The sequence below is a fragment of the Podarcis vaucheri genome (assembly GCF_965113315.1).
Source record: "Podarcis vaucheri genome assembly, chromosome: 13".
Taxonomy (NCBI): domain Eukaryota; kingdom Metazoa; phylum Chordata; class Lepidosauria; order Squamata; family Lacertidae; genus Podarcis; species Podarcis vaucheri.
Genome location: NC_138751.1, coordinates 20,211,004 through 20,224,544, shown reverse-complemented (window position 1 = coordinate 20,224,544; position 13,541 = coordinate 20,211,004). Strand labels below are relative to the sequence as shown.

At 49.2% G+C, this 13,541-nt stretch overlaps 1 protein-coding gene across 3 annotated transcripts in view; it reads left to right on the top strand.

Moving 5' to 3' along the window:
* The window catches only part of BRSK1 (BR serine/threonine kinase 1), a 56,006-nt gene that overhangs the window by 6,323 nt on the left and 36,142 nt on the right, over positions 1-13,541 (top strand). For 2 of the 3 annotated variants that reach the window (XM_082196928.1, XM_082196930.1), the window contains one exon: positions 197-713. The exons of the other annotated variant lie outside the window; for it this stretch is intronic. In XM_082196928.1, coding sequence (XP_082053054.1) covers positions 596-713 — 118 coding nt within the window. In that variant the 5' untranslated portion in view covers positions 197-595. Of the gene's footprint in view, positions 1-196; positions 714-13,541 lie in introns of those variants that run through there. 3 annotated transcript variants of the gene reach the window in all.

The window sequence follows — 13,541 nt, the reverse complement described above, 5'->3', positions numbered from 1 at the left end:
ATGACACAATTTCCCTCTTGCCACAGAGGTCCTATCCCCAGTTAACCCCTCCCACCCAGCTGCTGCACCCCTCCCCGCTGACCCCTTCTCCCCCCACCGCACCCCGCCCCCAAATCCCCACCCCTTTCTCCTGCCTGGGGAGGAGGCGCTGCCTTTGTTCCGCCAAGGGTTAACCCGGATTGTGTCTGTCACCCAGTTGCCCGGATGCTGATGTAAGGGGAGAGCTCGAGAGATCCCTTCAGATTGCAGTGAGAGGAGGCGAAGGACCAGAGCAGAAGAGGCTCTCCACCAGCATCTTTCATCCACGGCAACAGCAGCACCAACAGCAGCATCCTTGGCTGGACCAGCTGGATGATGCTGGTACCCGGACTGTAACATCCTTCATCCTTCTCTCGCCTCCCTTTCCCTCCCTGATGCCGAGAGCATCCCCCTCCCCCTAAATCCTTCAGGATGCCGGCCCCGGTATTGTCCCTATAGGGGGATATCAGGGGGGCCTTGCCTTGCCGTGCCTCTTCCCTCCCCTCCCCTCCCCACCCCACCCCACCCCAAATCCCCCGTCTCTTATTGTTGCTCAGAAGGGTGACAGACAAAAGCCATGTCCGGTGGCAAAGAGGCAGGTGGGGTCCACCCCTACCAGCCACAACAGAGCCAGCAGCATGCTCAGTATGTGGGGCCCTACCGGCTGGAGAAGACACTGGGGAAAGGGCAGACTGGTGAGTACTTGGCACCCTGCTGCTCCTGGAGGTGGGGGTGGGGTAGGAGGGGCAACCCCAATGCCACAGAAATGGGTGCGATGGGAGAGCCCAGAGCTTCGCGTGTGGACCAGAAGTGTTTGTCCCATTGCAGAATAAGGGTGGGGAAAGAGATCCGAAAAAGGGAAGGCAGATGCATTTCCTGTTGGGGAAAATAAATTGGCCGCAGTGGTGGTGGTGGTTGGCGAAAGCTGAATTCTTTTCTGTCCTGGAGTTTATTTGAGGAGAGCAAATGGGGAGTCTTGTTTGGGGCCAATGGCATCTAGGTTTAGTAGGTTGTCAGGAGAAGGGGGCAACACTTTGGGTGTTGGGGCACCTCTCTCTCTCTCTCTCTCTCTCTCTCTCTGTCTTACACACTGTTTTATTTGGGAGTGGAGAGTAAATGTTGGAGACTACCAGAAGGCAAAAGATGTCTTTTAAGAGTTCAAAGGAGTGCATTAATGTTTACCCTGCTGGACTTTATTTGGGGTTCCTGTTCATGGCAGGGAAATAGTTTGCTTTACAGAGGTAGCAGATAGAAGAAGGGAGAAAAGGAAGTGAAAAATTAAAAAACAACAACAAATAGGGGCAGGTTTTGAAAGGGGTTGTGACCATCCCTGTACTTAGCAGCAAGTGCTGTTTGGGGATAGTTGGGTTCTTAGGATCACAGTGCTTTTGTGGTAGTTGATAGGTAGGTGTGTTTGTGTGTTTCAACGCACATTAAATGCCCAGATGGAGCTTGGAAAGGGGAACGCAGCGAGGGCAGCGATGGATCGACCATATTTTCTGGATGGGTTAGTTTCAGTACCTCTGCCCAGGTGCCTGTGCCCTGGTGGTTGGGGCCTGAAGCAGTTCTGTTTGGGATGAAGCAGTAGCTTAAAAATAATAATGCTGCAATGGCCAAAGTTGGCTGGGGAGGGAGGAAAGCAAGAAGAACCAACTGCTCCAGATTTATTCCATACAGATTCCCTACCTCCAACTCCCCCCCTCCCAAAAAAAAATCCCTGTCTGGTCGGTGGAGAGACACCCATCTCTGTCTCCCCCGCTCCATCCCTATTTTGCCAAAGCTCTGTATTTATGAGGGGGCAATCTATAGGAGAGGCCTATAGATTTCTCTCCCCCCCCCCCATACACCAATCTTCTCCTGCTGCAGCACTCTGGATGAATGGAAGAGTGGTGGTGGTGTTTTTTTTTACTCTCTGCAGGGATGCCGATTCGATTGTGCGGTTTAGATTATGGGGCTTGGTTATGAGAGAGATTGCTTGAATAAATGCCTAAAGGCTGGGTAATATGAAAAACCGTCTCCTTGGCTTCCTTCTCCTCTTTTTCGGCGGCAATCAGTTGTTGGATGGAAGGCTGAGGATGGGAAGCGGGGAGTGCAGGGGGGGGGGAGAACCATCCATCTCTCTGCAGTGATGCAGGAAAACCCAAACCACAAGGCCTCTCTCTTCTCTCCTCTCTCTCTCTCTCAATTTGTGTGTGTCTGTGTGTAGAATGAGTATTGTGGCTTGGAAAGGGGGGAGATTACTGCAGTGGCAGAAAAAGACACGGTGACGGGGGGGGGGAGAAGGAGCCGGGCTATGCTTGTGTGTGTGTGTGTGCATGCATGTTTGGGAGGTGGGATTTTTTTTTGGGGGGGGGTTGTTTTAAGGAATCATAACAATAATAAATATCTGGAGCAGGTGGGTGAAAGAGACAGAAGAGGCGGCAGGGGATAAGGGAGGGCGGGATTTTGCTGAATAATCATTTCTGCACCGTGGCGGCAGGCAGTTCACGCAAAGACATTTCAGGAATCGCAGGCTGAATGGGTAGGTGGATGGAGTCTTGCTGGGGGTGGATGGGATGAGGCCTGGCTGCATCCCAGACCCCAGAAGGAGGGGAGACCAGGAGCAATAGGACAAATGGACGCCTCCTACGGCGGGCGAGAGTTTTCTTGCTCTTCTAATTTTGCTTGCCGCCGTATTTCTAGCAATCTCGTTTCCTCCTTCTCTGAAGGAGTGTTATTATGGTTATGTGAATCCTCAGTTGGCAGGAAACAGCGGAAGTCCAGGCACCAGCAGTGACATGCCCAAGGTCATCTAAGGGATGTTGGTGGCAGAGATAGAAATCAAAAACTGTTCCTCCTTGGCTATCCTGTTCAGTTTTGGTTTCCCAGACCTGAAGATGCTGAGTAGCGAAATGATAATAACCATGGCCAACTTAACAGTGTTCTCCCACAGGACAGGTCATGCAAGAATTCTGCACTAGCAGTGATCAGAGACCTTAAATTCTGCAACTGGAATAATTAGAGTAGGCTTGTCTCCCCGCGCCTCAGTACATAGTCTCAACAATCTGAGCTGCTAGTGGGTTGGATCCAGGATGTTAAACTTTAGTCTCATTGACTAAATGAACGGGACTTACCGTAAGTTAGCCAAGATTAACTTGTCCTATTGATTTCAGTGGGGCTGAAGCTGCCTAGATCCATTGCCCTGGAGTGCCTTGGGCAAGTATGTCAATCTTGGCTTATTTACTATTCTTAAGAAGTAGAACTGAGCGTTGAAAAATATATAAAAACATATACATATCAACAGACATGGGGGGAGGGAAACCTCATCACTTTACTCACTCTTTTGCTTTCCTTATGCTTCCCACCTGTTAAAAGGCTGGTGGACTCACCTCCCATGTATCTTGTCAGGTCTAGGTATACTTACAGTACTACAGAAGAGGTTAAGGGTGCCCTTTATATATCTTTTCGTTCGCAGAATTGGAGTTTATAGATACAAAACCAAACCCAAAGAGAGATGTAAACTCTTAACGTGTGGAATATCTGTAATTTAGGATTGAAACATGGGGAATCCCCACCCCAAGCTCTGATTCAATTTAACAGGGTCACCGGAGGTCAGATAAAATTGCCGGATCCACCCTATGGATTCCCAGTTGACCAGTCTACTGTTCTGTCCTAAACCATGACGCTCTGTGGCAGATTTGCAAATGCTCCCGCCAGTGTTGCTAAGCGCACAAAACGTTGTACTAACCCATACGATCAAACTCTCTCTATTTACTAGAGACAACTCATATTTTCTGGTATGAGCCCTTGTTCAATTTCTTGCTTTTTCGTAGGCAGTGTGTTAAAATTTTGTTAGTGCGTGTTGCTTGAGTTAATTGTTCATTTTTCAGATTTGAGCTGCCGAGTTAGATCTAGAAGTTAACGGTGAATGGGTGGATTTCTTCCTTGTGGTGGAAGACAAGGCTATCAATGGTCACCAGCAATGATGGCTACACTTTGTCCCCATGGTTTGGAGGCAGTAAGGCTTTGGGGTACCACTTGCTGGAAACCACAGGAGGGAAGAGTCGTCTTTGTGCTCGGGTCCCACTTTTCCACTGTGGCATCTGGTTGGCCACTGTCAGAACAGGATGCTGGCCTCGACGGGCCATTGGCCTGATCCAGCAGGCTCATCTTGTGTTCTTATTATGGATGCATCTTGTCTATAGTGCACAGGTGTGTGTATATGCACACACACGCACACGGTGGCACTATCCAGTGACACTTCACTGCCTCCGAAGTATGTTTGGAACTGTTATGACATATTGCAGGCGATCGTGTTTGTCAAACATACTTCCAGCCAAAAGAACAACACCTTTTTTGGCTTTTAAATAAGCATCTACCGCAAAATACACAGACACAGCATGTGGCAGGGTGAGTGGAGCTTTCAGCAATGTGTCATGTGTTGGGGCGGCCGGAACAGGATTAGCTTTGAGGTGTCCCTGTTTTCATCTGGGAAATGTTGGCGGGTATGCTAAAAGTCCCTTCCTCCCAGATAAAGAACAAATGGGGGGGGGGGGAGCAGGCCGTCCTTCCAAAGAGAGAAGACCTCCAACCAAAGAAAAACTCCGTCCCACCGCCCAACAATTTTCAAAATAAAAATTGTGAGGGTCAGGAGGCAGGCCACAGTGGGTGCCGAGAGGAGTTGTCTATGGGCGCTATGGTGCCCACGGGCACCACATTGGGGGACCTTGGTTGTATCATGTGCACATGGTGATTGTTTCCCCCTCCTGCTTCTATTTACATCCTTAGATATTTAGAAACGGTCTGCATATCCTCACCTGTTCCTGCCCAATTGCCTTTTCTCAGCCTGTCCAACTTGTGATCCAGTAAAATAAACATAGCCCCCCATTTGGGGGAAGCGAGGTGGGACTTGATCCATTTTCTGGCTTTTCTGCTGGGCTGCAAGGCAAGGCATGGCCAGGGTGTGTATGGGGGAGAATCAGAGAATGTAGGGACAGGTTAGCTTGCGGCATATATTCCAATTCACAAGGGGCTGTCATTGTTGTGTATCCCCACCCCCCAGTAAATTAATGTCCACATTTTTGCCTTTTCGTGAGCGCCTTTTTCAAATTTTGCTAGCATATTTCAGGAATTGTCATGTGAGTCCCTAGACATGAAATCTCTGGAGTGGGTGAGTCTAGTGTGCATGCATAAAAATGCAGGCGCATGCACACTAAAGGCTCACGCAGAGAGCACACGTAATGCCATTTCTCACACTGCAGTTCTAAGGTATTTCAAAGTATTGATTGCATAGTGAAGTAGGTTTTTCTTCCTAGTGTGTCAAGTTTAAACCAAAAGGACTGCCATCCTCCTTGTCTTTGAAATCAGTGAGGGACGGGCTATTGCAGAATAAATGGGCACATCATAACACTGGTGATGAAAAGAGCTCAGCACTGTGTAATCGTGGATGGACTGGGGCTTCCAAAGTGAGCTTTGGTAGGATCATAGAGCCAGGAGGAATCCCAAAGGCCATCTAGTCCAACCCCTGACAATGTAAGAAACCTGCTGCTTCAGCATCTCTGTAAGTTGACCACCCCGTCTCTGCCTAAAAACCATCCTAAGAAAGGTATCTACTGTCCAACAGTTAACAGCATTAATGTGCATACTTTCGTCTTCAGTGTATAGATTAAACCTCCCCTCCTTGTAATTTGAATCTGGGTCCTGCCCTGTGTCCTATTGCCTCGTTTTTAAAATTATTACATTCATATTCTGCCTTTTCTGCAAGGTGGCTCTTCCACCCCATTTTATTTCCACAACAGCCCTGTGCGGTAGGTTAGGCTGAGAGGGAGTAGCTGATCCGAGGTCACCCAGTTAGCTTCATGGCTGAGTGGGATTTGAACCCTGGTCTTAGTTCGACACTCTAACCACTACACCACACTGGCTCTGTGTGATAATCCTTCACATCTTTGAAGACGGCTCTCCTACCTGCTCTGTGTTGTCCCTTCTCCAGGCTAAGCAGACCCAGCTACATTGCCTGTTCCTTATAGGACTTGATCTCCAGGCCTCGGTCTGGACACACTCCAATTTGTTCATATCTTCATCAGTGGCATAGCGTGAGTTCTCAGCACCCGGGGCAAGGCAAGTAATTTGCGCCCCCTAACCCGTGGATTTTAGCACTCGAGTCTCTTCCACGCCCCCCCCAGATGTTGCGCCAGGTGCACCCCCCACGCTACGCCACTGCTCCCACCACAAGTCTTCAGGACAGCCATCCGAAGGCTGGCACGGGGAGAAGGTCTCTCCGCCCCACCGCCAGGCTTCGGAGCAGCCTTCCGAAGGCTGGCAGTGGGGCGGAGAGCCCTCCTCCCACCGCCAGGCTTCGGAGCAGCCTTCCGAAGGCTGGCAGTGGGGCGGAGAGCCCTCCTCCCACCGCCAGGCTTCGGAGCAGCCTTCCGAAGCCTGGTGGTGGGGCGGAGAGCCCTCCTCCTGCCGCCAGCCTTCGGAGCATCCTTCCGAAGCCTGGCGGCGGGAGGAGATCTCTCCGCCCCACCGCCCGGCTTCGGAGGAGGTCCGAGGACAGTGGGGAAGACGCGCTGCGCTTCCCCGCTGTCCCGGAGATTTCCCTATGGAATTTCGTCTTGCAAAGGGCCGGCCAAACGCGCCCCCCCCCAATGTTGCGCCCGGTGCGGCCGGCACCCCTGGCACCCCCCACGCTACGCCACTGATCTTCATTAGACTGTGGTGGCCAGAAATGTCCACCACACAGTGGTGCGGTCTGACCAAAGCGTGGGGTGGCCTTGTGTCCTGCGTTACAGAAGGCCATCCTTCGTTTGAAGAACTTTCAGGCGACAGTCCTCTATCTGAAGGCCTGACTGGTCCAAGGCTGGTTTAAAGAGAAAGAGCCATAAGAAGGGAGAGCAGGGCAGGCCACCAGGTTTCTCCAGCAACCGTTGCTACCTGTTCAGCCGACTAGGCACCCCCACAGTATTGCAGGAATCCTGGAAACTGTAGTTTCCCCCCTTCCAGAACTTCAATTCCCAGCACCCTACAATTCCCGGGATTCTTTGGAGGAAGTTACGTATGGTGTGCATGTAACCCACAACTCTTCACAGAGACAAGTAGGTTTTTCTCTCTTCCCGCTACTCAGTCTCTTCCATCCCTGCCCAGTTTTTAATGTTATGTTATTGAGATATTGTTTTTCTATTTAAGTTGTAGTTATCATTTCTATATTTGCATCTTTGATATGCAAATTGGTGTCCTCTTGTGACCTATTTTTCCCAGAGGATGCTTTTCCTTTCCTTTCCTTTTTAAAAAAACATCTTTATTTTTGCATTTTCTATTTTACATATACAAGTGAAATAAAAACATAACTTCCCTCCCCCCCCCCGCCATTGTGGATCATAATATAACAAGCTTTTCTATCTTTTTGGGGGCAATGCTTAAATGCCAACCTTACCGGAAGAGAACAGAGTAGTACCACACCAACTGAAAACAAGAGCATTGCAAGGATGCCCTTGTTTTTGTCTCTCAGAATTTTATTTATTTATTATGTACTTATTGCATTTAAACCGCACTTTTCTTCTCCAAAGAGCTCAAGATGGCATGTATGGTTCTCCCTCTCCTGATCTCCACAACCACCCTGTGAGATGGCTAGGCTGAGAGGCAGTGACCGGTCCAAGTTCACCCAGTGAACTTCATAGCTGACTAAGGATTTGAACCCTGGTCTCCCAAGTCCTAGTCAAACACTCTGACCGCTGTGCTGTGAAACCCTGATTGCCTGACCCCAATGGGATATTCCAAGCTCCCTCCCTGAATTTTCATCTTTCTTTTCTTTTTTTAAGTTAGACCTTTTACTTACGAAGGTGTAAGGAAAAGCAGGCAGGCAGAATTCTACCCAGTTTTACCCAGAAAGAAGTAAACTTGCTCCTGCCTTCCAGTGTCAGGGCCAAAGAGCGCAAAGGCAAGCAGGGTAAAAACAGGCAAGCCCGTGGCAGTTGTGCTGTTGTTTAATTAAATGTAAATAATGTTCGATATAATGAAATAACTTAGAGCATATCAGACCACCCATATCTGTACTCTGGATGATTTGCAATGATTCTTTTGGCTTCTGGCTATGGGGGGTTGGGAGGGTGCAGACATCAAGGTCCTAGAAGGCCACCATCAGTGGCTGGTGGGCTGCATTTTGCTTGGTGGGCCGCAAATTACGCAGCCCTGCTCTAGGCTAAAGACAATCTCTTCCTTCAGCCTTCTTGCATGTGATTTGTCTGGTCTGCTTATTTTGACAGCCGCACCACACCACTATGACACCAGATCTAGCGACTTAGATAGAGTGCGTGTCTTTTTTTATTTTTTTATTTTCTGACAGGCTGAAAAAATGTATTTGGGTGTGAGAGGGTTTAACTTTCTTTTTTTCCATGACTCAGTTTGTATTCTCACAATGTGAAGCTGAGTTTCAAGGTCAGAGAGAGAGAGAGAAAGAGCACCTTTTGGAAGTTTGTATTTTAAACACACAGACCCTGCCATCGTTGTGAGGCTTCCATAGCTTATTTACCAAAAATAGTGTGTTTTTTCTGACATTTGCTCCTGGTAAACCACTGTCCCTATTTTGCCTTTGAAGGGGGTACAGTGGTGATGATAATGGTTTTTTTTAGGATGCCTTTGCTTTTTTTCAACCTTGTTAGTAAGTGGGACTTAAAAAACAGGAAGCAGTTATGTCCCTATTACTAATACACTCAAAGAACCAATGGATGGCAAGCTGTTGTAGAGTCAATGAGGGGCGTTCAGCTCAGGTTGCCAACTTTTCCAGCTGGCTCTGCAGCTGTGGGTTTGGCACGGTATTATATTTATTATATTTTCATCCCACCCTACTTCAAAGGATCTCAGGGTAGTCTACAGAGTTCCACCTCACTCACACACCTATCTTATCCCCACAACCACCCTGCGAGAGACCCAGGATTACCCAGGGAATTTCATCATGGCTGAACATGGAACATGGGATTTCTGACTTCTAAATCCAGCACACTGTCCATTGCACCACACTGGCTCTCACGCTGCCACATGCAGTTGCTTTAAGTGGCATAGGTAAAGGTAAAGGGACCCCTGACCATGAGGTCCAGTCGTGGCCGACTCTGGGGTTGCGGCGCTCATCTCCCTTTACTGGCCGATGGAGCCGGTGTACAGCTTCCGGGTCATGTGGCCAGCATGACCAAGCCGCTTCTGGCGAACCAGAGCAGCACACGGAAATGCCCTTTACCTTCCTCCCGGAGCGGTACCTATTTATCTACTTGCACTTTGACGTGCTTTCGAACTGCTAGGTTGGCAGGAGCAGGGACCCCATCACGGGGATTCGAACCGCCGACCTTCTGATAGGCAAGTCCTAGGTTCTGTGGTTTAACTCACAGCGCCACCCGTGTCCCTTCTTAAGTGGCATAATCCACAGCAATTAGCAGGGGATGATATTTTACTTCTGTGATGGCTCCTCAGGCAGTAGAGCATGAGACTCTGAATCTTGGGGTTGTGGGATTGAGCCCCACGTTGGGCAAAAAGATTCCTGCATTGCAGGGAGATTGCCCTCGTGGTCCCTTCCAACTCTTTGATTCTACCTCTGCAGGGCCAGCCCCGCCCACGAGGCTGACTGAAGCAGAGGAACCCTACAGGGCATCCTCCTTCGGGGTGCCCTGCCCGCCACTAGTTGTACAGTGGCGGCTACTGGCAAGATCTCTCAGAACTCGCAAGAGCTCTGCAAGAGCCCACAAGATCTTGCCAGAAGCTGCCACAGACTTACAACCCTGGTAATAATAATAATAATAATAATTAATAATAATAATATTTTATTACTTATACCCCACCCATCTGGCCAGGCCTCCCCAGCCACTCTGCGCAACTTCCAAAAGAATATTAAAAACACAATAAAACATCAAACATTAAGAACTTCCCTAAACAGGGGTGCCTTCAGATGTCTTCTAAAAGTCAGATAGTTGTTTATTTCCTTGATATCTGATGGGAGGGCGTTCCACCGGGTGGGCGCCACTACCAAGAAGTCCCTCTGCCTGGTTCCCTGTAACCTCACTTCTTGCAGGGAGGGAACCGCTAGAAGGCCCTCGGAGCTGGACCTCGGTGTCTGGGCAGAACGGTGGAGGTGGAGACACTCCTTCAGGTATACAGGACCGAGGCCGTTTAGGGCTTTAAAGGTCAGCACCAACGCTTTGAGGTAGTTGAGGCCATGGTGGCCTGCCAAATGGAGGCTATTATTTGTATGCCTTTTTTGCTGGTCAGGCCTGAAGAGGGCACTGAAGCCTAAACCACACATTCCTGGGCTGCTTATCATGCTGTTCTGCTCTCTGGCCCCTGAGGTGCCTGACCCGTATATTCCCTGATATGCACACACACTGCCCCATGGCAGGGTGGCACCTAGGGAAAGCCCCTATGGCAGAGAAGGGGAACCTCTCCTAGCCCAAGGGCTGCATTCTGTTCAGGGCCGTCATGAGAGAGCTGAGGGCCAGTGGTGGGCGGGGCCAAAGGCAAAAGTGGGTGGAGCAATCGATGCTGACACACACGGACACACCTGACCCCATCACCTCCATCCAGGAAAGCAAGAGGCATTGTCAGAGTCCACAGACGCATTCCAGCCAGGCAAAAACACTGAAGGAGGAGGCAAAGTAGAATTGGGGGCGTGTGACCTGGGCAGGCCTGCAGAGCTGCATTTGGCACCTGGGCCTGAGGGTCCTCATTCTTGCCATATGGGCCCACAATCCCTGGGTTCTAGAGGTGTTAACATAGGAGCATATACCACGTCTACACTGACTGGCAGCAGCTCTCGAAGGTTTCAGGCAGGGGACATTCGCAGCCCTAGCCGGAGATGCTAGGGATTCCACACACTATACACGTGAAGTCGATTCTCTGCCACTGAGCTTAGCCTGCTACATATATTCAGCATTCATAGAGGATTCTGCCCAGGCCTCTGAACTTCTTGATACCAGAGAGCAAATGTACGGCCTCAAGTTTTGGCACAAATAAAGAAAGAACTCAAGGTGGTGCGGTATGGGCCTAACAACGGGTACCATTGGCTCCCAGAGCCCAGTTAGATTTGCTGGGCAATCGTGTATGTCAACTGCATTTTGAATTGTTCACATACAGTGGTACCTCGGGTTACATACACTTCAGGTTACATATGCTTCAGGTTACAGACTCCGCTAACTCAGAAATAGTGCTTCAGGTTAAGAACTTTGCTTCAGGATAAGAACAGAAATTGGGCTCCGGCGGTGCGGCGGCAGCAGGAGGCCCCATTAGCTAAAGTGGTGCTTCAGGTTAAGAACAGTTTCAGGTTAAGTACGGACCTCCAGAACAAATTAAGTACTTAACCTGAGGTACCACTGTATAAGGTGGGAGTGAGATCTATGTTTTATGCCATAAAGGAGCATCTGAGGGAGCAGAGAAACCCGTTTCCTCTCCAGCCTTCCCTCACTTGCTTGGCTCACTTCTGGTACTGGGGCTGGCGGGGGGGACGGGGACAACTGCTATTCAGGGAACAGCTGAAACTCAGTGTTAGACCATCCATTTTGTGTGCAGAAGGGCCCCAAAATATTTAGGAATATGGAATTCATGCCAGCAGCATCTCCAGGAAGCGCTAGGAATGTCCCCTGCTTCAAACTCTGGAGAGCCTTTGCTAGTGAACATAGACGATACTGAGCTACAGGAGGTGGACCAAGCGTCCGACTCAAATCCTTTCACTCAGCCTGATGTGTTTGTGGGGAGATCAGACGTTGCTGACAATCTGATGGGCATTTTTATTTGTTTGCGGAGTGGTTAGATGACGCCCCACGCTTTCCAGTCACTCTCCTTATGGCAGAAAGTCTGGTCCTTTTGTGGGGAAGTGGGTTAGTTGGCACAAGACCTCCCAGTCAACTCTTAATTGTGCAGCCTGAATTGGCTGGTATGTAATTGAATTCCACCCAGGAAGAGTGACAGTCTAGAAGTGCCCTTGGTATAAGGCAGCTTTCTATGTCCTTATGCTTAAAAGCAGCGGAGTGTGTCAAGGTAAGGCAGGGAAGCATGATGGAATTTTTGCTCCCTTCTTTATTTCTGTGTCAGGCATGCAGCCTCCCTCCCTCCTCAATTCCTGCTTGCTTTAAGAAGAGGGCAAGCATGTATTTCACATGCGTTTGCCCAGCACACAAAGTTTGGCCCCAAGATCTAAGACCCTGGGCTGAGAGAAGCAGGGAATGGAGGAAGAGTCTTGCCTTACAATGTTTTGTGCATGCTCCTGTAAACAGTGGTGCCTCGCAAGACGAAATTAATTCGTTCCGCGAGTTTTGTCGTCTTGCAATTTTTTTTGTCTTGCGAAGCACGGTGTCGGGAAAGTTTTGGAAAAGCTTCAAAAATCACCAAAGTCTTTAAAAACCTCAAAAAAGGCTACCACATCGCATTCTATGAGTTGCTCCTCGAAGTCAAGTCGCAACTGTATTAACGGTGTTAAGAAAAAAGAAACAAACTTGCAAGACGTTTCCGTCTTGCGAAGCAAGCCCATAGGGAAAATCGTCTTGCGAAGCAGCTCAAAAAACAAAAAACCCTTTCGTCTAGCGAGTTTTTTGTCTTGCGAGGCATTCGTCTTGCGGGGCACCACTGTATTCTGCATGCAGTCCACTCCCAGTGCTGGCTTGCGAAGTGGTGTACACACAGTGTTAGCCACAATGCAAATCTATCCTGTCATTTCTTCTGAAATATTGTATTTGATGCATCCTCCCCCAAAACCAGCTTCAATCCAAACTGAGCTGCATTTCAAGCAGGTAATGGGCACACAGCCTGCGTTTCTATCCAGCCCTATTTGCTAGGTGGGAGAGGGGTGGGTATAGAATCATAGAATCATAGAATCATAGAATCATAGAATCATAGAGTTGGAAGAGACCACAAGGGCCATCGAGTCCAACCCCCTGCCAAGCAGGAAACACCATCAGAGCACTCCTGACATATGGTTGTCAAGCCTCTGCTTAAAGACCTCCAAAGTAGGAGACTCCACCACACTCCTTGGCAGCAAATTCCACTGTCGAACAGCTCTTACTGTCAGGAAGTTCTTCCTAATGTTTAGGTGGAATCTTCTTTCTTGTAGTTTGGATCCATTGCTCCGTGTCCGCTTCTCTGGAGCAGCAGAAAACAACCTTTCTCCCTCCTCTATGTGACATCCTTTTATATATTTGAACATGGCTATCATATCACCCCTTAACCTCCTCTTCTGCAGGCTAAACATGCCCAGCTCCCTTAGCCATTCCTCATAAGGCATCGTTTCCAGGCCTTTGACCATTTTGGTTGCCCTCCTCTGGACACGTTCCAGTTTGTCAGTGTCCCTCTTGAATTGTGGTGCCCAGAACTGGACACAGTACTCCAGGTGTGGTCTGACCAGAGCAGAATACAGTGGCACTATTACTTCCCTTGATCTAGATGCTATACTCCTATTGATGCAGCCCAGAATTGCATTGGCTTTTTTAGCTGCCGCGTCACACTGTTGGCTCATGTCAAGTTTGTGATCAACCAAGACTCCTAGATCCTTTTCACATGTACTGCTCTCAAGCCAG